The sequence below is a fragment of the Capricornis sumatraensis genome, chromosome 10 (genome assembly GCF_032405125.1).
Source record: "Capricornis sumatraensis isolate serow.1 chromosome 10, serow.2, whole genome shotgun sequence".
NCBI lineage: Eukaryota > Metazoa > Chordata > Mammalia > Artiodactyla > Bovidae > Capricornis > Capricornis sumatraensis.
The window spans coordinates 40898538-40921437 of record NC_091078.1 but is presented as its reverse complement, the minus strand read 5'-3'; the positions used below and the strand labels follow the sequence as shown (position 1 = coordinate 40921437).

General features: G+C 42.1%; 1 protein-coding gene across 1 annotated transcript in view; it reads left to right on the top strand.

The window, feature by feature from the left end:
- The window catches only part of GNPAT (glyceronephosphate O-acyltransferase), a 37057-nt gene that overhangs the window by 4439 nt on the left and 9718 nt on the right, over positions 1–22900 (top strand). The window contains exons 2-9 of the mRNA XM_068982376.1: positions 5270–5452; positions 12771–12947; positions 14861–14990; positions 18798–18925; positions 19238–19313; positions 19583–19734; positions 19853–19983; positions 21393–21616. Coding sequence (XP_068838477.1) covers positions 5270–5452; positions 12771–12947; positions 14861–14990; positions 18798–18925; positions 19238–19313; positions 19583–19734; positions 19853–19983; positions 21393–21616 — 1201 coding nt within the window. The remainder of the gene's footprint in view (positions 1–5269; positions 5453–12770; positions 12948–14860; positions 14991–18797; positions 18926–19237; positions 19314–19582; positions 19735–19852; positions 19984–21392; positions 21617–22900) is intronic.

Genomic DNA, 22900 nt, shown 5'->3' with positions numbered 1-22900 from the left:
CGTGAACCTGTCTTGTTTCTTTGTTGTTTATCTCCTTAAGGGTACATTCAGCTCCCTCAGGCACATTTCCTGTCTACCTCGTTCAGGCTGTATTCTTAGCCTGTAGAACAGTGCCGGGTATATTTGGGGCTCTCAGTCATTGTTGAGTGAATGGGTCCACCAGACCAGGTAAGGGAGATACAGGTAGAGGCTTGCTGTACAAAGTAAGATAGGGAAGACAGTGGCGGAAAAACACTTCACCTCAGTCTTCTAACTTGAACTCCTCATTGTATTTTGCTCCTGTGAGTGTTTATTTTAGGTTGGTAAAAACTTTTCCAGCAAGACGTAGGGAAGGCCAGTTACGGAGCAGTAACACTCAACCCTGGTCGCATGTTGGAAATACTTAAAGTGCTTTCAAAAATACTTCTGATAACGCAGGTAGCACTCACAGACCAGATAATCAGGAATCTTTGGGAGGGGCCTGGGCATCAGAATTCTTTTTAAGTTCCCTGAGTTAATTTTAATATGCAGCCTGTGTTAAAAACCACTGTATTAGACACTGAGTAAGACCAGATTGGGAGAAGTTTGAGCTTTGGACTGAATATTGGAGAGCTGTCCTCAACAGGGCTCAAGAAGTGGCTTCATTTAGTAATTTATGTTATCATTCTACAGACAATGATTGGGTTCCTACTAGGGACTAGAAATACAAAAATGTATGACACATGACACGGAGCCTCCCTGGTGGCTCAGTGGTAAAGAACCTGCCCGCCAGTGCAGGAGACACAGATTCGATCCCTGATCTGGGAAGATCGCACATGCCGCGGAACAGCTGAACCCATGCTCCACAACTACTGGGCCTGTCCTTGAGAGCCTGGGAGCCACAACTACCAAATCCTGTGCACCCTGAAGCCCTCTGCCACAGCAGAAGCCACATCAGTGAGAAGCCTGCGCACTGCAGCTAGAGAAAAGCTGTCGCAGCAGTGAAGACCCAACTCGTCCAAAAGAAAGAACAAATTTTTTTAAAAGACACATGACAAGTTCACAGTCTTGTAGGGGAAACACCAAATGCAAGTTTATTGAAGTTTTCTAGATGAAAATGTAATGAGGATTCCCTACAAACTCGAAGGAGAGGATGACCATTTGAGTCCTAGGTTATATGGTTGAAGGCTGAGTACTGTCCAGGTGAACAGTGGGTGAGGGCCATCTGTAAGTGCCCTGTCTCAACAACTGGTACCACCGTGCACCTGGTTACCAACAAAAGAAGCTGTGGCTTTCTGGGTCACACAACTCATATCCCCAACATATACCACAATGCCAAGAATATTAATAACAGGTGCCAAATGTTTGATAAGGAATGCTGCTCCTGGAGGTAACTTGAACAAAGCTGTAGGAGCCATGGGATGTCATAGCTTGTTTAGGTAACTAGGTCTTTATGTAGCCGGGTCAAGTGTTAAGAGGTATGAGTTTGATCCTGCAGTTAACAGAACCATGGAAGGACTGTAGGTGAACACATCTTGGACGTTTGCAGAGTATGCATACCTGCTGCTCTGCCTGGCACGTTCTTGTTCTGAGGACTCCCTTTCTCCCCACTCCCCTGTCCTCTCTCTCTGCAACCCCCAACCCTATACACACCTCCCCAACTGATTCTGATCCTTTTCTCTTCCCACATCTAGGACCACTAAATGGGAGGTCTCTCAAGATCTTTTTGTCCCTGAAAATTATATCATTTATAATGGTAATTTATGGCATTCTACCCAGTCTGAGCCTATATAACTTATACTGTTCCTTTAATAATGAGAAATGTGAGGTTTAAGGTTCTTCAGCAGGAGTCTGTGATATGTTACAGTGACTACAGTTTTACAGCAGAATTCAAACAGTTAGAATATTTTCCCCTCATATATTTTCTTTATTTATATATGAACATTAAAATGTTCATGTTTGCATATTTCACATGTTTTACATGCTACCCTTTCATACTTAAGCTCCCCATCAATGCTTTTTTGCTTTTGTTTACATTGTTGTTGTGCCTAATGGTGGGCTCAGTTTAAAATTCTGTTTTTTTTTTTAAATTACCTTAACATTTAGTCATTCAGAATATATATATATTCCAAACACAGCTAGATGTTGGAAATACAAAGATCCAAAGTACAAAGATGCCCTCAAGGTAATTGCATTTTGGCAGGGAGGCAGACTTGCAAATGATCACATGTCATGGGATATAGACCATAATAGTTGTATGGAAAGGAGTCCTAATGAGGAAGGCAGAGTGATTCCATCAGGGGGTCTCGAGGAGAGTGATACCTGAACAAGGATAGGAACAGAAGGGCATTTCAGGCTGACGGACATGTGCAGAGGCCCAGAGGCATGTCAGCAATGGACTGTGTTGGGGAAATCGAATCACTCACTGTTAAGTGGACCATGAATGTGGTGAGAAGGAAAAGCCAGGTCTCAGAGGTTCTTGTATGACACCAGGAGTGGCTTAGGTCTTACTCTGAAGGAGGTGAGGGGGAAGTCATATTTTAAACCAGAATTTGGCCAGAATTGTGTTTTAAAAGGGGCATGGAGTGGGGACTTCCCCATTGCTCCAGTGCCTGGGACTCAGTGTTCCCGACGCAGGCAGGCCTGGGTTCAATCCCTGGTCAGGAAACTGGATCCCACATGCTGCAACCGAGACCTGGCACTGCCAAATATAAAAGAAAATAAAAAAGGCACGTAGTGGCATGGAAGACTGATTCAAAGGGGCAAAACACAGGCAGGGAGACCAGTGAGGAAGCTATTGTGATAAAGAGCACGGGCTAGACATGAATGAGAAGACAGGATTGATTCTTAAAGGCCTTGTTGACAGGATGAAATGGATTGGATGTAAAGGGTGAGGGAGGAGAGGTCTAGAATGATGTAAACTGAGGAGTGAGGATGGCATGGAGGTTATTGATTGGTATTTCAGGAAAATGATCAGGTTGTAGGATTGTTCAGAGGAGAAATGAATTCACTTTTGGAAAGGCCAAATTGAAGAAGCGAGAGGGCAGTGCAGGGGAGTCAGGAACAAATATCTGAAAGCAATTGAGTAGGTGAGAGTACTCAACTCAGTGTGGAGTGAGGAGAAGAGGGCTGGAGAGGTTAACACATATTAAAGGAAGTGGGAGGAAAAAAGACATATTTGTAGTTTAAGGAGAAAATTTCCCCCAGGTAGAGACTCTCTGAATTAGAAATGAGATGGATTTTCTACTTGACAAGAATCGAGAATTAAAAACCAAAGTAGGAACATTTCAGAGTTGTTGTAGCTGAGGACAGGAAGGCATGCTTGAGAGTGGTGTCACACTGTGTGCAGGTTTAGGAGAATGAAGACTAGAAAGAGGCCAGGTCTAGTAATTCGATTTGAAAGAAATATTAGTGTTTGTTACGCCTTTTATAGTAGCAATGAATGAAAAATAGTTCAGACGTCCGGCATTTAAAGTTATATGGGAGAAACTTAAATTGACATGGAGAAGTGTTTTTAACATTAAGTTTTTAAAAATCAGGTGACAAAAATATGTGTGTGATTGAGGAGACTATGTCCACAGGCATAGAGACAAGCATTAGCTGAAATAGTATCTGGGTGTCGATTTTAGTTTTCTTCTTTGTGCTTTTTTGTATCCTCTGAATTTTTATAATGAACATGTATCACTTTGGAAATTTAAAAAATATATTAAGAAATTAAGGAATATAAAGGTGATTATGCAGCCCCTAAAATATTTTAAAACAATATTTATTAATAATATAAGGAAGTACTTAGAATACAGTTGATAAGATAAACCATATTTAGTATGGTCCATGTTTTAAATTTAAAAATATGTACTTTTTTTATTTATGAATGAAAAAAATAAGAAAACTAGTAGTAAAAGTTAAGAGTAGTTATTCCAGAGTGTAAAATTGTGGGCAGTTTGGCTTTACTTATGTGTTTCTGTGTTTCCAAATTTTCCATAATTAACATGCTGAGTAGTGTAGGATAGTGGTTAGAAACAAGGTCTGTGCCGAGATAAGGCTTGAGATTGAGTCCTGTCTCTGCCCTTGGAGAGCTGTTGGGGCCTTGGCTGAGTTATTTCACTTCTCTGTGCCTTAGGCTCCCCACTGTGAAATGGGGTAGTGAAGCTAACTCCCTCACAGGGTTGTTGTGAGGATTGCCCCTTTGTGGAGGTTAAGTTCTTATTTAGAATACTGCCTGACAGTTAGGAAGCAATGATGCATGTTAGCTGTACTGACGATTACTACTCTTACTTTTATCATCAGAAAAACAAACTTTTAAGAGTTAACAATTTAGAAGTCATTTAACGACCTAGAAGCCTAATAACAAGCAATTTCGGGGGCAGGTTGGCTAGAACCTGATTTACAGTGGCTGAAAGGAGATAAGAAACTAATACAGCAAAACACGAACTGCCCCAGAGTAGCTTATACGGGAGCATTTTTGTCTTGAGTTTGCACCCGTGTACTCTTAATTTATTTGACAATGGTTACTTTCTAATGTATGCTTTGATTTAATTTTTAAGACTAAGTGAAGGGACTTCCCTGGTAGTCCAGTGGCTAAGACTCTGCGCTCCCAAAGCAGGGGGCCCAGGTTGGATCCCTGGTCAGGGAACTAGATTCCACATGCCACAACTGAGTTCGCATGCTGCAAGGAAAGCCTGGCACAGCCAAATAAATTTTAAATGAAAAAATTTTAAAACAAGTAAAAGAGGCAGATAAAACAAGTGTGATGGATGAAACCTGTAAAATAGATCAGATTTGCTTTAGACCTTAGTGCCCCGCTGTGACTGTATTTGTTAACTTCCCCCCAGGGACACTGGCTTTATAAAGATAGCAATCAAAAATAAAATATTACAATTTAGTATCAATTCATTGATCCTAGTAATAGCTACATTTTTTTTCCTTACTATGTGAAAATCTAACATCAGAACACCCTATTCTTTTTTTTGTTTTCCTTTTTTTAGGCAAAAATTTATTTAGACCCACTCATTCCATGTATGGAATTTTCTCGGATACATATGGTGGTGGGGGTGGTGGGGGTAGTAGTTTAGTCACTAAATTGTTTCGGACTCTTTCGACTCCATGAACTGCAGCCAGGCTCCTCTGTCCATGGGATTTCCCAGGCAAGAATACTGGAGTGGGTTGCCATTTCCCTCTCCAGGGCATTCTGTTGTTATTCTATGTCAGAATAAGTTTTGACAAAGATGAAACCTTACCAGTGTAGTTCCTAACCTGTCTTAATTTATTTTACAGCATGTGCCTGACTTTCTTTCCTTTGCCTTGTCCACAGAAAGAGCTCAAAAAGTGGGATGAGTTTGAAGATGTTTTAGAGGAGAGGAGGCATGTCAGTGACTTGAAGTTTGCAATGAAATGCTACACACCTCTTGTCTATAAGGGAATTACTCCTTGTAAGCCAAGTGATATTAAATGTAGTGTTCTCAATTCTGAAGAGATCCATTATGTCATTAAACAGGTAAGTGATTCCATCTTTAGCCATAGCCAGATTCATTCATTGTGTGCAAGTTTCTTTCTCTTCTAGATTCTATGAATTTATTTTGCTATTTTTAATGTATCTTTTTGGATTTCACTATATTCAGCACATTCATCTGGTATTTATTTTACCTATAATGCATGTTAGCCTCTTTGCTAGACATTGTGTCTAATAGTGAGCTAGTTGAGCAGAGTTCTTGACCTCTTGAGTGTTTAATAGGAAATGATGACAGGTGTGCAGTCAGTTACAATGAAATACATACACAAGACATGGCTAGTGGGAGGCCAGTGTACAAGGACATTAATTAATCATAAGGGCAATTAATTTTGTGCAGGGGGTAAGAGAAGTTATTTTTTAAATGAGGCTCGAAAGATGTGTAGGGACTTTCCATGTGAAATAGATGAAGAAGAGTGTTCCTAGCAGAACAAAGAACTTCTTTCCTGTGGTTTTCAAACCTCATGGCACATTAAAATTATTCAGGGAGCCTTTAAAAGCCCCTGTACCTACATCTCACATTTGGGTCAGTGAAGTGAAGGAAAGGCAGAATCAAGGCTGATGGAGCGATTCACTGAGTTAGGGGCTTAGAAGAGGGATAAGAAGAGGGCCGAAGAGAGAAGCTGTGCTCCGTGCTCTGGACACGTCACTTGAGATGTCCAGGTCGAAGTCCTAGGCTGGCATGATTGGAGCTTCACGGTGGCGGCCCTTCATGTGGTAGTGTGCGTCTACACCTTGATATTCATGGGGAGATCCTGCTTCTTTGACATTTAAGTGGAGGTGAGTCAGGTTTATGGAAAATTCTTAATTTTTTTTTTTTTTTTTTTTTTGGCTACACCACATGGCTTGCAAAATCTTAATTCTCTGACCAGGGGATTGAACCTGGGCCTATGGCAGTGAAACCACAGAGTCCTAACCACTGATCTGCCAGGGAATTCTCAGGAAAACTCTTCATTGTCTTCATTAGTTGCTGTCTGTTTTCCTCTGATTTAGACTTATGACCTATGCTGTTAATCATATTGTTTCCGTCTAGCGTGCTCTGTCTTGGGGAAATTATTAATCTTCCCTCACTTCACGCAAGTGAAGTCAAGTTTCCTCATCTGTTAGAAGATAAAGACAGTTGTTCTCAATACTGACTCCTTGTGAGAATCACCTAGAGAACTTCTGCAGAAGTTAACCACAGTTTTCCACACGTATGTAAACTCTGTGAAGGCAAGAATTTTTTTGTCTCTTTCTCTTTTAAATTGCTCTATTCCTGGTACCTAGCACATAGTGCATGTTCAATAAATACTTCTTGGATTAATGGAAAAAAAATACTTTGGTCCCATCCATAGGGATTCTGACTAATTGGTCTAGGTTAGGACCCAGGCGTTCTTCTCTTTTCTTCAACTCCTCCCTTTCTGCTAAATGGCACTTTTGAATTGCCCGGTTCTCCTTGAACCTCCAAATCTACCTCCACATACTCGTGACAGATGACTTTTTTTCCTACTTCACAAAAAAAATTTAAGCCGTTATGTGAGAACTCTTTGAACTTGCTGTGGTCAGGCTTCTAATTTACCTGCGCCTAATACACATCATTTTCTTAAATGGAGCCCCTTCTGTTTGAGTTTAGTCCCTACCCCACTCCTTCGCTCTGGATCCCTCCTCTCTCCTCCTCCTCATCCTCAGGGACTTGGCTCTCTTGCCTGTCCAGTCAGATGCCTCAGCTTCTTCCTCTTTATCAGCTCTTTACCATCAGCGTTTAATATGCTCACTGCTCTTCAGCTTAAATAGACCCCCTTTGACCACGTTCCTTCTTTCCTTAGTACCCCTCCCTTCCTTTCCCACCTCTCTCCCCTTTGAAGAAGTTGGCTGGTTTCTATGGACTGGCTTCCAACCCCTTGTAGTAGTTCTTCCCAAGACTGTGAATGACTTCCTTCCTTGTGACTAAAATCAACCTAGTTCAAATCCTGGCTGACTTTTGGCACATGCTTTCTCCTTCCTTTCCATGACACCTTACTCTTCCACTTGCCCACCACATCTGTTTATTATTCCTCAGTTGTCTTTACGGGCTTCTTTTTTTAAACCTATCTCTTTAAATACTGCTGTTCCTCAAGATTTTGTTTTCTCCCCTCATTCTACTCACTCACTGGGCAGTTTTATTTATTGCCAGAATTTTAAGTACCTTCCTTGTACTAATGTCTCCATATCATAATATTCGGTTCAGTTTAGTTGCTCAGTCATGTCCTCCTCTTTGCGACCCCATGGACTGCAGCATGCCAGGCTTCCCTGTCCATCACCAACTTCCAGAGCTTACTCAAACTCATGTCTATTGTGTCAGTGATACCATCGAACCATATCATCCTCTGTCATCCCCTTCTCGTCCTGCCTTCCATCTTTCCCAGCATCAGGGTTTTTCCAGTGAATCAGTTCTTCACACCAGGTGGCCAAAGTATTGGAGCTTCAGCTTTAGCATCAATCCTTCCAATGAATATTCAGGACTGATTTCCTTTAGGATTGACTGGTTGGATCTCCTTGCAGTACAAGGGACTCACAAGAGTATTCTCCACTACCACAGTTCAGAAGCATCAGTTCTTCGGTACTCAGCTTTCTTTATAGTCCGACTCTCCCAACCGTACATGACTACTGGGAAAACCATAGCTTTGTCTAGACAGACCTTTGTTACTATAGTAATGTCTCTGCTTTTTAATATGCTGTCTAAGTTGGTCATGGCTTTTCTTCCAAGAAGCAAGCATCTTTTAATTTCATGGCTGCAGTCACCATCTGCAGTGATTTTGGAGCCCCCCAAAATAAAGTTTGTCACTGTTTTCATTGTTTCCCCATCTATTTGTCATGAAGTGATAGGACCGGATGCCATGATCTTAGTTTTCTGAATGTTGACTTTTAAGCCTACTTTTTCACTCTCCTCTTTCACTTTCATTAAGAGGCTCTTTAGTTTTTCTTTTCTTTCTGCCAAAAGGGAGGTGTCATCTGTGTATTTGAGGTTATTGATATTTTTCCTAGCTAGCAATCTTGATTATAATATTACTGTATAAAAATAGTATATTATAAATAATATAGATAATTAGTATCTATTGCTTCAGCCTGGATCTCTTTGGAGTTTCATATGTGTATTTTTGTAGTTTATTGGATATCCTCTTGGAAGTTCCAAAAGCACCTCATATTCAAGATGTAAAAATCAAAGTCTTTGATTCACCTCGCCCTCATGCCATGGATATGCTCCCCCCCATCCCCCACCCCAGATGACCCTGTCTCTAAGAATGCTCCCCACTATGTGTTAGTTGCTCAAACCAAAAATCTGGATGCCATCTTCCACTTCTTACTTTCCTCTCATACGCTGTCAGTCACTGAGAGCTGCTGAAGTGCTCTCCTAACAGTGAGGTACTCTCCTAAAAATAGCACTTGTCTATTTTCTTTCCATCTCTGCTGCCACTTCTCCACCTCAGGCTGCCTTTATCTCACAGAGTGCAGTCGCATGAAGTGATTACGTCTGCATTTAAGAGGCCATTCAGGTTTGTGAGATGGAGAATAGACTGAAGAGGGACAACACTGGGCGCAAGCAGTTGGAAGACTAGCTTCTTTTAGGTTTCCAGGAAGAGGGATCTATCAAGACGGCATATCTGTTGGGCAGATGAGAAGCCCAGCTGCACAGAATAAGAGACCAGGTCATTCTCTGCTTCTCTGGTTTCCTCCAGTGCCTTGAAGAAGTCATTCCTCCTGAACAAGAACTTATGTTCTTCATCTGTTCACATTCTTCCTGTCTCCAGGTGTCTTGTCTTTCCTACTGCCCAGCGTTCTTTGCTGGCTCAAACTGGCATGTACATTTCCTATCTGGAGGAAGGTCCCCTCCTGGCCTTGTATTCTTTCTTTTAAATCTCCAGTTCTCTTTCCCTTCTTATCCTGACTCCTTAGAAGTATAGGCTGCCCTCTTCAGTTCAGTTCAGTCACTCAGTTGTGTCTGACTCTTTATGACCTCATGGACTGAGGGCACGCCAGGCTTCCCTGTCCATCACCAACTCCTGGAGCTTACTCAAACTCATGTCCATCAAGTTGGTGATGCCATCCAACCATCCCATCCTCTGTTGTCCCTTTCTCTTCCTGCCACCACTTTTTCCCAGCATCAGGGTCTTTTCCAATGAGTTAGTTCTTTGTTTCAGGTGGCCAAAGTATTGGAGTTTCAGCTTCAGCATCAGTCCTTCCAATGAATATTCACGATTGATTTCCTTTAGGATGGACTAGTTGGATCTCCTTGCAGTCCAAGGGACTCACAAGAGTCTTCTCCAACACCACAGTTCAAAGCATCAATTCTTTAGTGCTCAGCTTTCTTTATAGTCCAACTCTCACATCCATACATGACTACTGGAAAAACCATAGCTTTGACGAGATGGACCTTTGTTGGGAAAGTAATGTCTCTGCTTTTTAATATGTTGTCTAGGTTGGTCATAACTTTTCTCCCAAGGAGCAAGAGTCTTTTAATTTCATGGCTGCAGTCACCATCTGCAGTGATTTCAGAGCCCCCCAAAATAAAGTCTGACACTGTTTCCATTGTTTCGCCATCTATTTGCCATGAAGTGATGGGACCAAATGCCCTCCTCACATCCCAGTTTCAGAAGTTCATTTGCTGAAATTCATCCAGTCAAAGTTACTGTGGGTCTCCAAGTAACCCGATCCCAGGGACCCGTTCAGTCCCCACTTTGTCCGTTATTGCTGTGTCACTGTTGGACACTGCCTTCTTCAGGCTGTCTTACCTGGACGTCTGTGACATCACACAAATGGTTCTCTTCTTGCACCTTCTTGTTAATCCATTTTACATGTTTCTACATCTGCCAGTGTTTCTCAGGATTGAATCTTAACAGCCTCTTTCTCTTCCTCTCTATAGTCTCCCTGATCGATTTTATCCATTCTCATCATTTCAGTGTTCATCTATAGTCTGATGATATCCAAATGATACCTCTACCCTTGGCTAGATAATTAGCATTCAGAATTTAATCTCTGACAGCCCTATTCCCTGCTGGATATCTAATTTCTGTGTCTCACAAATACCTCAGAATCAGCATATCTGCCTTCTTAACCCCTGCAGTGTCCCTGTCTGCACTCTCTATTGAGCGGATGGCCCTACTACCCATTCTTTTGCCTAAACCTGAGCGTCACTCTGCCCTTACCCTTGTCTTCAGCACCCATTCTTACCTTTGTTTGGGGCTCTTCTGTCTTTGGTCTGAACTATCTTGATAGTTTTCCAAGTGTAGTCCCTTTCCTAGGCTCATTTCCTGAAATCCGTTCCCACCGAATCCTTGAGTCCTCCTTTTTTCCCTTTTTCTAATTCTGCCTTTCCGTCCTCTCTTCCTAACTAGCCATTGCTAGGATTACTTGCTTAATTATGTCACCAGTAACTTTAATCCTCATGTACCCCAGTCTACCTTCCAGACTGCCCAGGCTCTGTGTCAGTGTAGCTCTCTGTTCATGCCTCCAGGTACCGGGCTGCTCCTGGGAGGACGGGCAGAGCTGTGCACATCAGTGATCTCCAGACTTGAGACCCCTCCTTACATCAGTCCCTTCCCGTCCCCTAAATCTGCCAAACCTCAAGCTCTTATTAGACTCTACCCTCTTGCCATTAGCAAACAATCATGTTTTTACTTTGGAATAATGAAAAGATTAGAAATTATTTTCCTCAAGTTCCTGTTCCTTACCTTCAGGTGTATCTGTACTGCACCCTCTCCGTGTGTGCTTCAGTCTGGGCTCGGTGACAAGGCCTTTGATGAGCACACGTTAATCTCTTGTGAGACTTGTAGCAGAAGCCTCTCCCTGTCTCTATCTTCCGCCTTTCTTTCTCTGTTGATTCTTCCCTTAATCTGACAACAGGTCCAATGCCACCAAACTTTACACTTAAAAATAGTTAAAATGGTGAATTCCATGTTATTATGTTTTATCATAGTTTTTCTAATGCAGTGATGATGTAAAGGCTTTTCCAGGTTTGGATACACTTTTGCTGTCTGTTGTCCTCGCTGAGCTCCTCGTTGAGACTTTTCAGTTATTCGCTCTACGGCCACTGTCTTCACTCTCCCACCTCCTGTTCACTCAGTCTCCTGCCTGTTTATATTCAGCGTTGGTTCTGTTCTGATCATATCACTAAACCTTTCTTGCTTCATCACTTTTCTGAGTATAAGGATAACCTCTGAGTAAAATAAGGGAGTACCAGTTAAGAGGAAGCAGTTTATCTTGGTCCCACAGTCTTGGGCCTGTTGAACTGGCTCCTCAAAAGCTCAGATACAGGGACTTGCTGACTATCCAGTGCTTAAGACTCGGCTATCCAGTGCTTAAGACTCTGCCATCCAGTGCTGGGGCTACAATTCCTGGTGGCGGACTTAAGATCCCACATGCCTCACAGCCAAAAACCAGAACATAAAACAAAAGTGATATTGTAACAAATTGATGAAGACTTTAAAAATGGTCCATATTTTTAAAAAAATCTTAAAATGTTAGAGAAAAGCTGAGATATGGAGCTAAGTAGAGGATAGTTATACATTTGTGAAAGTGCTAAGTGCCACTGACTTCTTTCCTTTGATGTGGCAATTTGTGTGTTAAATTCCCCTCAGCTTTTTCAAAAAGTGTAACACCTTCACTGCATGTGGCTGGGAGACTGGGGCTCTCACGTCCCATCCTCGTCTCTAAGAGCTTTCTCCTTTAGTAAGAACAAATATTATTTATTTCATAGAGTTCAATCTTTTTCAAAGTGCTCTTTTAGGGGGAAGTTAAAGGAACAGATTAGGCTTCTTTGAGGACAGAAGCTGTGACTTGTTCGCCTCCAGGCACTTGGCAGTCCCAGCACACAGCCAGCATTTTGTTCTCTGTACAGAAAGGTGTGGCATGCCATATGAATGAAGAGCGTTCCATTGTGAGGTCATGAGTTTCACTGATTATCCTTTGATAGTTCAGAGATTTTTGTACCAGTGACCTGCATATGTGATACAGTGAGTGGTTATTTCAATAGAATCTTATATTTTCCCCTTGTATGTTGTTACCTTGTAATAGCACTAAGCAATTAGATGAAGAGGTACAGTAATCTACTGAAAGTAACTACTCTCAAAGTATATGCTCAGACACTAGTGCTCTCAGACACTAGATTTTGAGCAGCAACTTAGAGAATTTGGATATAAACTTAAATCATATCCATTTAAATTAAGAAGAAAACATGCCATTTGTGAGTTATATAACATTAGTCCATTTGGAACTGGTCCTGCTGATTTGAGCAAAAAGAATTTGGACTTTTTACTTTTCCCCAGAAATTTATCCCTGCTTTCCCTTTTAGCTTTCCAAGGAATCCCTTCAACCTGTCGAGGTCCTCCGAGAGGAAGCCTGTGAGATCCTGGATGAAATGAGCCACAAGCTGCGTCTAGGAGCCATTCGGTTTTTCGCCTTTGCCCTGAGTAAAATATTTAAACAGATTTTCTCAAAAGTGCGTGTAAATGAAGAAGGGATTCAGAAAGTGAGTATTGCTTGTTAAAAAACAATCTCTTCTTCAACCCCTCACAGTTTCCTCAACTCAGAGGCATCTCAGTGTGCACTGGATGAGCAGCTCCTGGTTATCAAGCGGCGTCCAGCCTGAGCAGAAGGCAGCTCTGCCTCTCTGCTGGGTGTTTCTCCCTCTCCCCTTCAGACCTGCAGGCTTCAGACAAACCGACTTAGTCACTTACGCACAGACTTGACAGACTAAGCTGATGTCAGATGCTCACGGAGTACTAAGAGAGTTTCTGTACATGTTTCACTGAAGTTTACAGCATTTTCCTGTGACTCACACACCTTTCTGGCGTGTTTTTCTTATAAACAGACATTCTCTTGTGTAATTATCAAAAGAAGCAAATTAACACTGACACAATGCTGGTAACACAGGTCTTTTTCATGTTTCACCAGCTGTCCCAGCTCTGTCACATACAGGCAGGGAAAGTCCTATGTCATATGTCACAGTCAGCGTCCATCTCTCTTTGGAGTCTTTTAATCTAGAACAATTCCTTAGTCTTTGTTTGTGTTTCATGAAACCGCTTTTGAAGGAAACAGACCAGGTGTTTTCTGCTGCCCCTTGATCTGGATCGGAGCTGTTTCCTCACTCAGGCTAAGGCTGTGTCCTCAGTGTGTCGGCCTGTGAGCGGGTGGCGTCTATCTGTCGGTTCCTGGTAATGCTCACATTCGTCAGTCGGTCACCGCTCTCTGGCGTGTTTCTCCACCGTAGAGTTACTCTCTGTCCCCTTGTAATTAGTACACATCTTGGGGAGTGCTTCAGAGTCCTGTTTTTCATCATATTTCGCTCTGTTAGTTTTTGTACCCACTGAGGATTTTTTCTTGAATCCAGTTATTACTCTTAAAATTGCCAAATGCTGGTTTTTCTAATTCCATCACTCCTGTCATTTAATACTTTTTTTTCTGGAAATAAGAGCTTTCTCTATGATGATTATTTTTTCTATTTATTATTTAATACATTTTTTTAAACTTACTTGGAAGCTCTTACCTTCATTGGCCTTCCTGCTCATGCCTTTTAATGCTGTGTTTTTATTCAGTCATCTACTTGGCTTCCAAGTATTTCTCCTTTTCCCCCTATGACTAATTTCCAACTTGCTGGCCTACTATTTGGATCTCTGCGGGAGGGTGTTTGGTACAGTGCTAGGGGCAGGAAGTGTTGCTGGCTAGATCCTAACTGACTACAAACTACCTTACCTCAGTTGATTGTGTACTTAGAGTTCAGGAAAACACACCGTATGTGGACACACTGGGTATGTTTGAGGTTGCTAACCTGAGAAATGTATTGGGAAGTTCATTTGCATTTGTCCCTACTACCGGGCATCCACTCTCCCTGAGTCTAGTGTATAAATAGAAAAGTACCATTCCTTTTCCTGGTCCTAACAATGTGTAGTTTTTTTTTTAAATCTCTGAGAGAGAATTCTTGCTCTCTCTTCCTACAGTCCACCAGCCAGTCTAGTACAGCAGCTAATTGTTGGCTTCTTAACTCAGACTGACTTCAGATTCATTCCCAGTTCCCAGCGAACATCAGTGGCATGACTATGTCACAACCAAGGATGCTGAATAAGGCTTAAGCCTTATATACAAATATGTGTGTGATATTAAACAATGCATGTAAAATGCTTAATTGCTGCTCAACTAATATGTGTTAGTGATCGTCACCATGAATATTCTTATGATCTGTAAATTTAAAATTTTTAATATTCTTGCATTATTGTGAGATTATTTAGCTATAACTCAGAAATAAGTTTTGTGTATGGGATCAGAGAGGCAGAAAAACAGTGTTAGTGTTCCCCCTGTAGCACATTCTTCCACTTTCTGATTTAAGGTTCAGTTTTAATAAGCGTGAAAGCTGAAAGTGTTCCAAGTGTAACCTTTGTCTTAAAGCTCCAGCGAGCCATCCAGGAGCATCCAGTTGTCCTGCTGCCCAGCCACCGGAGCTACATCGACTTTCTGATGCTGTCTTTCCTTTTGTACAACTATGACTTACCTGTGCCAGTCATAGCGGCAGGAATGGGTACGCTTCGGTCCTCTACTTTCCTTTTTTGTTGTTGTTATAAAAATTAAAGCTTTCACTGGAATGATTTTAACAGTTCTAAGGAAGTTGAAGAAAATGATGAAAATATAACCACCTCTCCCTCCTTCCCTCCAGTTCCAGGTGTGATCATTGGATTGTGTCCTCTGTATTGTGCTCTACTGGCCTGAACAGACATAAGCAAGCTTGTGTGCACATAGGGCTTTTGGTTTAGGTTGAAAAAGGAGATTAGACTACCCTACTGGTTTTTTTTTAATTTGATAGTGCATCAGTGGCTATCTCTATAGGTCAATAAATAGATCTACACTTTTTTTGAAAAGTAAAAAAAAATTTAAAAATCTAAAGGGACTTCCATGGCGATCTGTTGATTAAGACTTCACATTTCTAATGCAGGCGATGCGGGTTCAGTCCCTGGTCAGGGAACTAAGATCCCACATGCTGTGCAGTGCAGCCATAAAATAAAAAATATTTTAAATCTAAACAAAAAAAATAGGCCTAAACTCTTTTTACTATTTTCCAACTGTGTTAAAATGCACAAAGCATAGAATTTGCCATCTTCATCATTTTTCAGTGCACAGTTCAGTGACATAAAGTTCACACTGTGGTACTGCAGTCTATCCACTGAAGTCTGCTCATCTTGCAAAAATGGAATTCTGTCTTCATTTAGCACTTAACCTCTCATTCTAGTCTCCCTGCAGCCCCTGGCAGCCACTATTCTGTTAATGCTTTCTATCTCTACAAATTTGACTATCCATTACCTTCTGCAAGTGGAAGTACACAGGATTTGTCCTTCTTTTACCAGCCTACTTCACACAGCATAGTGTCCTCAGGGTTCATCCATATTGTAGGGTCTATCAGAATTTTCTCTTTTTTTAAGGCTGTATAATACTCCAGTGTATTGTTGTTCAGTTGCTAAGTCGTGTCTGACTCTTTGCAACCCCATGGACTACAGCATGCCAGGCTTCCCTGTCCTTCACTGTCTCCCACTGTTTGTATATACCATATTTTGTTTATTCATTCATCTATCCCTGGATACTTGGGATGCTTCCACTTTGTGGCTGTTGTGAATAGTGCTGCAGTGAGTGTAGATGGATAAATATCTGTTTGATTCTCTGCTTTCAGTTCTTCCAGGTATATACCCAGAAGTAGAATTGCTGGATTAGATGGTAATTTTATTTTTAATTGTTTGAGGAACTGCCATTGTGTTTTCTGTAGTGGCTGCACCCCAGCAGTGCATGCAGGTTCAATTTCTCCACATTCAACCAACACTTATTATTTTCTGGTTTTTTAGATTTTTTTTGTTTTGTTGTTAATAATAGTCTTCATAATGGGTTTGAAGTGACATCTCATCATGAGTATTTGTATTTCCGGGGCGATTAGTTACGTTAAGCATCTTTTCATATGCTTGTTGGCCAGTTCTGACTCCTCTTCAGAGGAGTATTTTAAGTCCTTCGGATTGTCTGTTTTCTTTGTTGATGAGTTGTAGGAGTTCTTTATATATTCTGTATCAGATATGTGACTGTAAATATTTTATCCCTTTTCACTCTGTTGAATGTATCCTTTGATGAGTGGAAGTTTTTCATTTTGACTTACAGTCAGTAGTCTGTGTCCACAAGTTCTGTATCCGTGGATTTAACCAGCCACAGATCAAGAATATTTGGAATAAAAACTCCAGAAAGTTCCGAAAAGCAATAATTGAACTTGCCATTCACAGGAAACTATTTACATAGCATTTACAGGTGTTGCAGAGGTTAAAGCGTTTGCCTGCAATGTGGGAGACCTGGGTTCGATCCCTGGGTCATCAGGAAGATCCCTTGGAGAAGGAAATGGCAACCCACTCCAGTATTCTTGCCTGGAGAATCCCATGGATGGAGGAGCTTGGTGGGCTACAGTCCACGGGTGGCAAAGAGTCAGACACGACTGAGCGAGTTCACTTTTACAGTATACTTACAGCTATTTACAAGCAGTTGTATTAAGAATTATAAGTAATCTGGAGCTGATTTAAAGTGTACAAAGGTGTGCTAGGTTGTATGCAAATACTCTGCCCTTTTATATAAGGGACTTGAGCATCCAAGTGTTTTGGTACCCACAGAGAGTCCCAGAACCAGTCCCCCATGGACTTCTCCCAACCCAAGGACAACTGTAGTCCAATTTGTCTGTTGTTTCTTTTATTTTCTGTGCTTTTGGTCTCATATCTAAGAAATCATTGTCAAATCCAATGTTATAAAGCTGTCCCCCTATATTTTCTTCTAAAAGTTCTATAGATTGAGGTTTTGTATTTAGGTCCTTGATGTGTTTTGCTTTAACCTTTGTATGCGGTGTGACTTTTCTTATGCGGTGTGACTTTTCTGGTAAGATTCTAACTTCATGTCTAAGATTTTTATTGCTACATAATATCCAGCAGTGTTTATGTATCATAATGTAGTAGTTTTGCTGTAACAACTTTTCAATATATTTTCGTATTAGTGCTTTTATTTCTGTAGAATTGATTCCAAGAAGTAGGATTACCAACGCAAAGAAATTGTTTTTATCTCCCTTATAGGTAGCCAGGAAAGCTGGGATTCAGCCATGTATGCACGTGCTCAGTCATGTCTGACTCTTTGTGACCCCATGAACCATAGCCCACCAGGCTTCTCTGTCCCTAGGATTCTCCAGACAGAAATACCGGAGGAGTGGTTTGCTGTTTCCTTCTCCAGGGGATCTTCCCGACCCAGGGATCAAACCTGGGTCTCTTGCATTGCAGGCAGATTCTTTACCACCTGAGCCACCTGGATTTAATCAACACTGTTGTTAATAAGCCCCGGTGGCTCAGTGGTCAAGAATCTGCCTGCCAAAGCAGGAGACTAAAGAGATATGAGTTTGATCCCTGGGCCGGGATGATCCCCTGGAAGAGGAAATGGCAACCCACTCCAGTATTCTTGCCTGGAAAATTCCGTGGACGGAGGAGCCTGGTGAGCGACAGTCCATGAGGTCACAAAGAGTCAGACACAACTGAGTGCTAACAGTAAAGTAAAAACTGCCAGGAACCTCAGCACTTTAAAAGTATTTCCATCTATACAGATGTGTGGAAAAGTTATTTGAAAATTAGGAAAAAATGAAAACAACTTTTTAAAAACTGATAGTGAACTCTTTCTTTTCATTGTTGACTTTTCTTTTTTAATCTGTGCTTCTAAAAGAATATCGATATTTTTACCTGATGGGTAGAAAGGAAAGGAGAGAGTGAGCTAGTTTGGCCTACCCGCCCAGAGCATGAAGGATGTGTTGACGTGTCATCAAGGCCAGGCTTCCCAGGTGGCTCAGTGGGTAAAGAATCTGCCTGCCAGTGCAGGAAACGCAGGAGATTCCGGTTTGATCCCCTGGAGAAGGGCATGGCATCCCACTCCAGTATTCTTTCCTGGAGAATTCCATGGAGAGAGGAGCCTGGCCATAGGGCCGTACAGTCCATAGGGTCTTAAAGAGTTGGACACAAACTGCTGAGCACTCACTCACGTCATTGAGGTCAGCAGCAGTATTGACTAAAAAGGTTGGCACAATGCCATAGTGGAGGCTGCTGCCCCTGTCTCTAGCTGGTCTGGTTGTAGATGCAGAGGTGCATGGGAAGGAGGGTGCACGAGGTAACCCCCCTACCAGCACCTGCCCACCAAGGCCATTCTTTCCCATAATCCCATTAGATGTTCCTTCTTAAGATGAGGAGTGTCTTACATACCTAAAACCTATCTGAATAGAATTTGTTTGAGATATTTAGAGGAAGTTGCTCTGGATACATATTAACCAGCCTTTCTTTGGTAGACTTCCTGGGAATGAAGATGATTGGTGAGCTGCTGCGGATGTCGGGGGCTTTCTTCATGCGGCGTACCTTTGGCGGCAATAAGCTCTACTGGGCCGTGTTCTCCGAATATGTGAAAACCATGTTACGGGTAAATGCAGATAACTACCCAGTGCTTTCAAGCTGTGCTTTCTTTTCACTGACGTTTGCTGTAAGGTCTTATTTAAATTCTTAACTTCTGAGTGGACCACTTAGCTGTTTCTTTCCCCTCGAGGAATGTACATAACCTCAGCAATCTGTTTACTCTGCGTGGCTCCCTTGTTTAAGTTTCCCTGCGAGCAGTGTTTGCTCAGAGGGCTGGGGAGGGAACTCGGGAAAAGGAATCAAAAGAAGCATTTATCACTTTGAGAGTAGGCAATGGGTTTTGTGTTTTGTTTTGTTTGTTTGTGTTTTCTCTTTAAAGAATGGTTATGCTCCTGTTGAATTTTTCCTCGAAGGGACAAGAAGCCGCTCTGCCAAGACACTGACTCCAAAATTTGGTAGGTTCCTTACAGATTGAAGGAAAAATACAAACCCACAGGCTTCAGGTGTGGTGTCATCATAGCTGCTTAATAGAACATGACACTTGCCTTTTTTTTTTTTCAAGATATTCTTTACCTTATAAGTGTAGTTTGTTTCTTTATAAGTACAACAGTCTATATTATATTTATGGGCTTGGTATATAACGTATACTGTTAGTATCTTCCCACACACTTGTTTGCTCTCCTTTTCAATATGTATGAAAAGCTCTTTCTCCGTGCGTTTCCAGGTCTTCTGAATATTGTGATGGAACCATTTTTTAAAAGAGAAGTTTTTGATACCTACCTTGTTCCAATCAGCATCAGTTACGATAGGATATTGGAAGAAACTCTGTATGCATATGAGCTTCTAGGGGTTCCTAAGCCGAAAGAATCTACAACTGTACGTAAAGCTTGATAGCCAAGCTTGACTTTACTGGAATTTATAGAAAATGCTAGTTTATACGTCAACTAATTTCTGGATTTATTCCTATTTTTCCCCCCTGTTGTGACACTCATAGGGATTGTTGAAAGCCAGGAGAATCCTCTCTGAGAAGTTTGGAAACATTCATGTGTACTTTGGAGACCCTGTGTCGCTTCGATCTCTGGCCGCTGGGAGGATGGGTCGGAGCCCGTATAACTTGGTTCCCAGGTGCAAGGCCTGTGTTTTCATAAGTGACATAGAAACAAAGATGAAAGTCTAAAAGTGTAAATTGTAATTCTTGAGTTGACCACTTGCAGAACTGAAACTTGCTTTTCTGAGATGATACCCTGGAGAAGAGAAAGCTTCAATTAATGTGTCTTCTAGACAGTTAGCTGCAGTGTGTATATTAAACATGCCAAGCCAGACAGTGCTGAAACAAACACAGGGCCCCATTGCCCACTCTCAAAGTGACAGATGTTTCTTCTGATTCCTTCTCCCCAGGCTCCTTCCCCAGTAACCTACAAACTTAAAAGCACCAACAAGAAAAGTGTGTTAACAAGCACATATATGGGAATTGTTGAGCACTTCTGGTAGGCCAGTCAGTATTTTTTTTTCGATCCTGGAAAGGACTGTTGAGTAATAGTGAATGGGAGTGAGTCCCTGCTCTCAAGAAGGTTACAGTTTTATGAGCAAGGAAACAGGTTCTCTCAGGATGCAGCTATAAACACATGTTTGGCGGGGGGGTGGGGGGGCGGTTCTTAATGCAGAGAAGTACACCTGCGGGAGTAAAGGAGACAGACCGCCTGCTCAGCCAGGCCTCACGCAGCTGCAGCATCGCTCATGATTTATCTTCAGTGCCAGTGGCCCCACAGCAGCTCCAGCCTCATTAGCTATCAGAAGCAGATAGTTAGCTTTTTGTAGCCACAAGCTTTCACTCTTTCCGTCTGAAATTGGCCAATTGTATCCATTACCAGGGAGTTCTCACTGGCTACAGCTTTCACATTATTTTGTGGGTTATTTTGTGACTGCTGTCAGGTCATACGCATATCCTTGGTCCAACCAGCTGAGTAGGTTCCTGATATCATCCAATGCAGTGTTTAGTGATCCAGGCATGAGGAGTGTGTCAGGTGAGGACCCTGGCAACACTGGTCAGGTGCCCTGAAACTTCTCAGAAGGACGGTGTGGCAGTCAGGCCCACTGTACAGCCTGGCAATGCAGACATGAGCAGTTGTCAACAGAACATATACCTATCATAACCTGATCGGTATGTTCTACAAGAGACACATTCAAAATACTATGAACGAGGCATACAGTCCACTGGAGGAGGCATTAGTTTTCACAAAAGAACTGATCTATCCCACTTACAAAGCACAGAAGTGTTTGTTTGTTTTGGCCTGAAACCAGGGATAATAGAACCCTGTTAGCTTGAGTATTTTTAATCACCTGTCAAGAGCATACTCTCAAGGCAAACAGATACTTTAGTAAAGTGCAGGTATATTTTTTCAGTGTGACCCGAGAATTGAGTTGGCATAAAGCATGAGAATGCTCTAGAGGGTCTGTCTTCTCCCGTTCCCTTCTCCTCTCACATTGTCTAAGTGGCAGAACTGTGATTGCTTGTTCTGTATTCTTCCTTTTAGGTATATTCCTCAGAAACAGTCGGAGGAGATGCACACCTTTGTCACTGAAGTTGCCTACAAAATGGAGCTTCTCCAAATTCAAAACCTGGTCCTGAGCCCGTGGCCGCTAATAGTCGCTGTCCTGCTTCAGAACCGGCCATCCATGGACTTTGATGCCCTGTTGGAAAAAACTTTATGGCTGAAAGGCTTAACCCAGGCCTTTGGGGGGTTTCTAACTTGGCCTGGTATGTATGTGGGACATATGTGGTGAGAATGGTTGCTTTTTTTATTTGTTAAATTTGGGAAACTTGTAGCCTAAACATGAAAAAACCCATATAGGACTTTGAGCAAAGCATTGCTCAGAGAAAGAAAGCTTAGTCTGTTTTTATGCTATAGGACATTGACCATAGCTTGTTGATTACTTGAGAATAATTGTCTATATGTCATGTCTCACTGTGAGACTCCAAGTAGACAGAGGACTAGAACACCCTCCTTTGTATCTAGCAGAGTGGGAAATAAATAATGACTCTTTGTACTCCACATATTCTTCCTGCTACACCCACCTCTTTCTACCACATATTTGCAATCCTTTGCCTTACTGGATTGTAAGGATTAAAGGGCTAGTCTTGCAGAACTGTATACAATTCTCTGATAATAACAGCTTTGAAAACCTAATTGAAGTTGTGAATACTATGCTCAGAGTTTGGAATATATATGACAGTAGTTAGCTTAAGTTACTTTCAAGCCCTTTGATTGAAAGTTGTAGAGACTGCAATTGAAAATGCAGTCTTTCAAGGGGGGCACAACCGATAACATATAGGATCTTAGTTCCCCAACCAAGGATCAAACCTGTGCCCCTACATTGGAAACGTAGAGTTTTAACCACTGGACCTCTAGGGAGGTCCCAGAATGCAGTCTTTTAAGACCATATAATTATATATAGTCACATACTTACTGTTCACTCATTAAACCTGGGAAGTACCAGGGGTACAAAGATGAACAAGATGTAAACCCTGTTCTGGATAGAAGGCAGGATGGGTGGTGATGTACAAACTAGTAGTTCGTTGAAATAAAGACAGAGAGCTATGGACAGACTGCTGAGGGTTACTGAGAGTAATGCTTGGGAAAGGGCGCACGCTCAGGAAGGTGTGACTTGTGAACCAACCTTGAAGGGCAGTAGGAGCCCCTCAGGAAGACAGCTGGGGAGGAGCAAGGCCAGTGCAGGGAGTAGGAACATGCAGTGAGGGGGCGACAGCACTGGGCGTCTCTTGACCCGCTGGTGACGGGCATCGTTAGAATACTGGCTTTGGGGAGGGCGTGACGGAGGTGGACGTGTGGACCAAGGCTGGGTCCCAGAGGCCTGCTGCCTTGGAGTCTGCATCCAGAATGCAGCCGTGGATTTAGGCAGGGAGGTATGGCGGATTGGCCTTAGGAAGTAGCCGGATTTCAGTTTAAAGATGGACCCCAACGGAGAGAGACTGGAGTCAGGGAGACAAGCAGGAAGGCTGCCATTCAGAGATGGGAACATA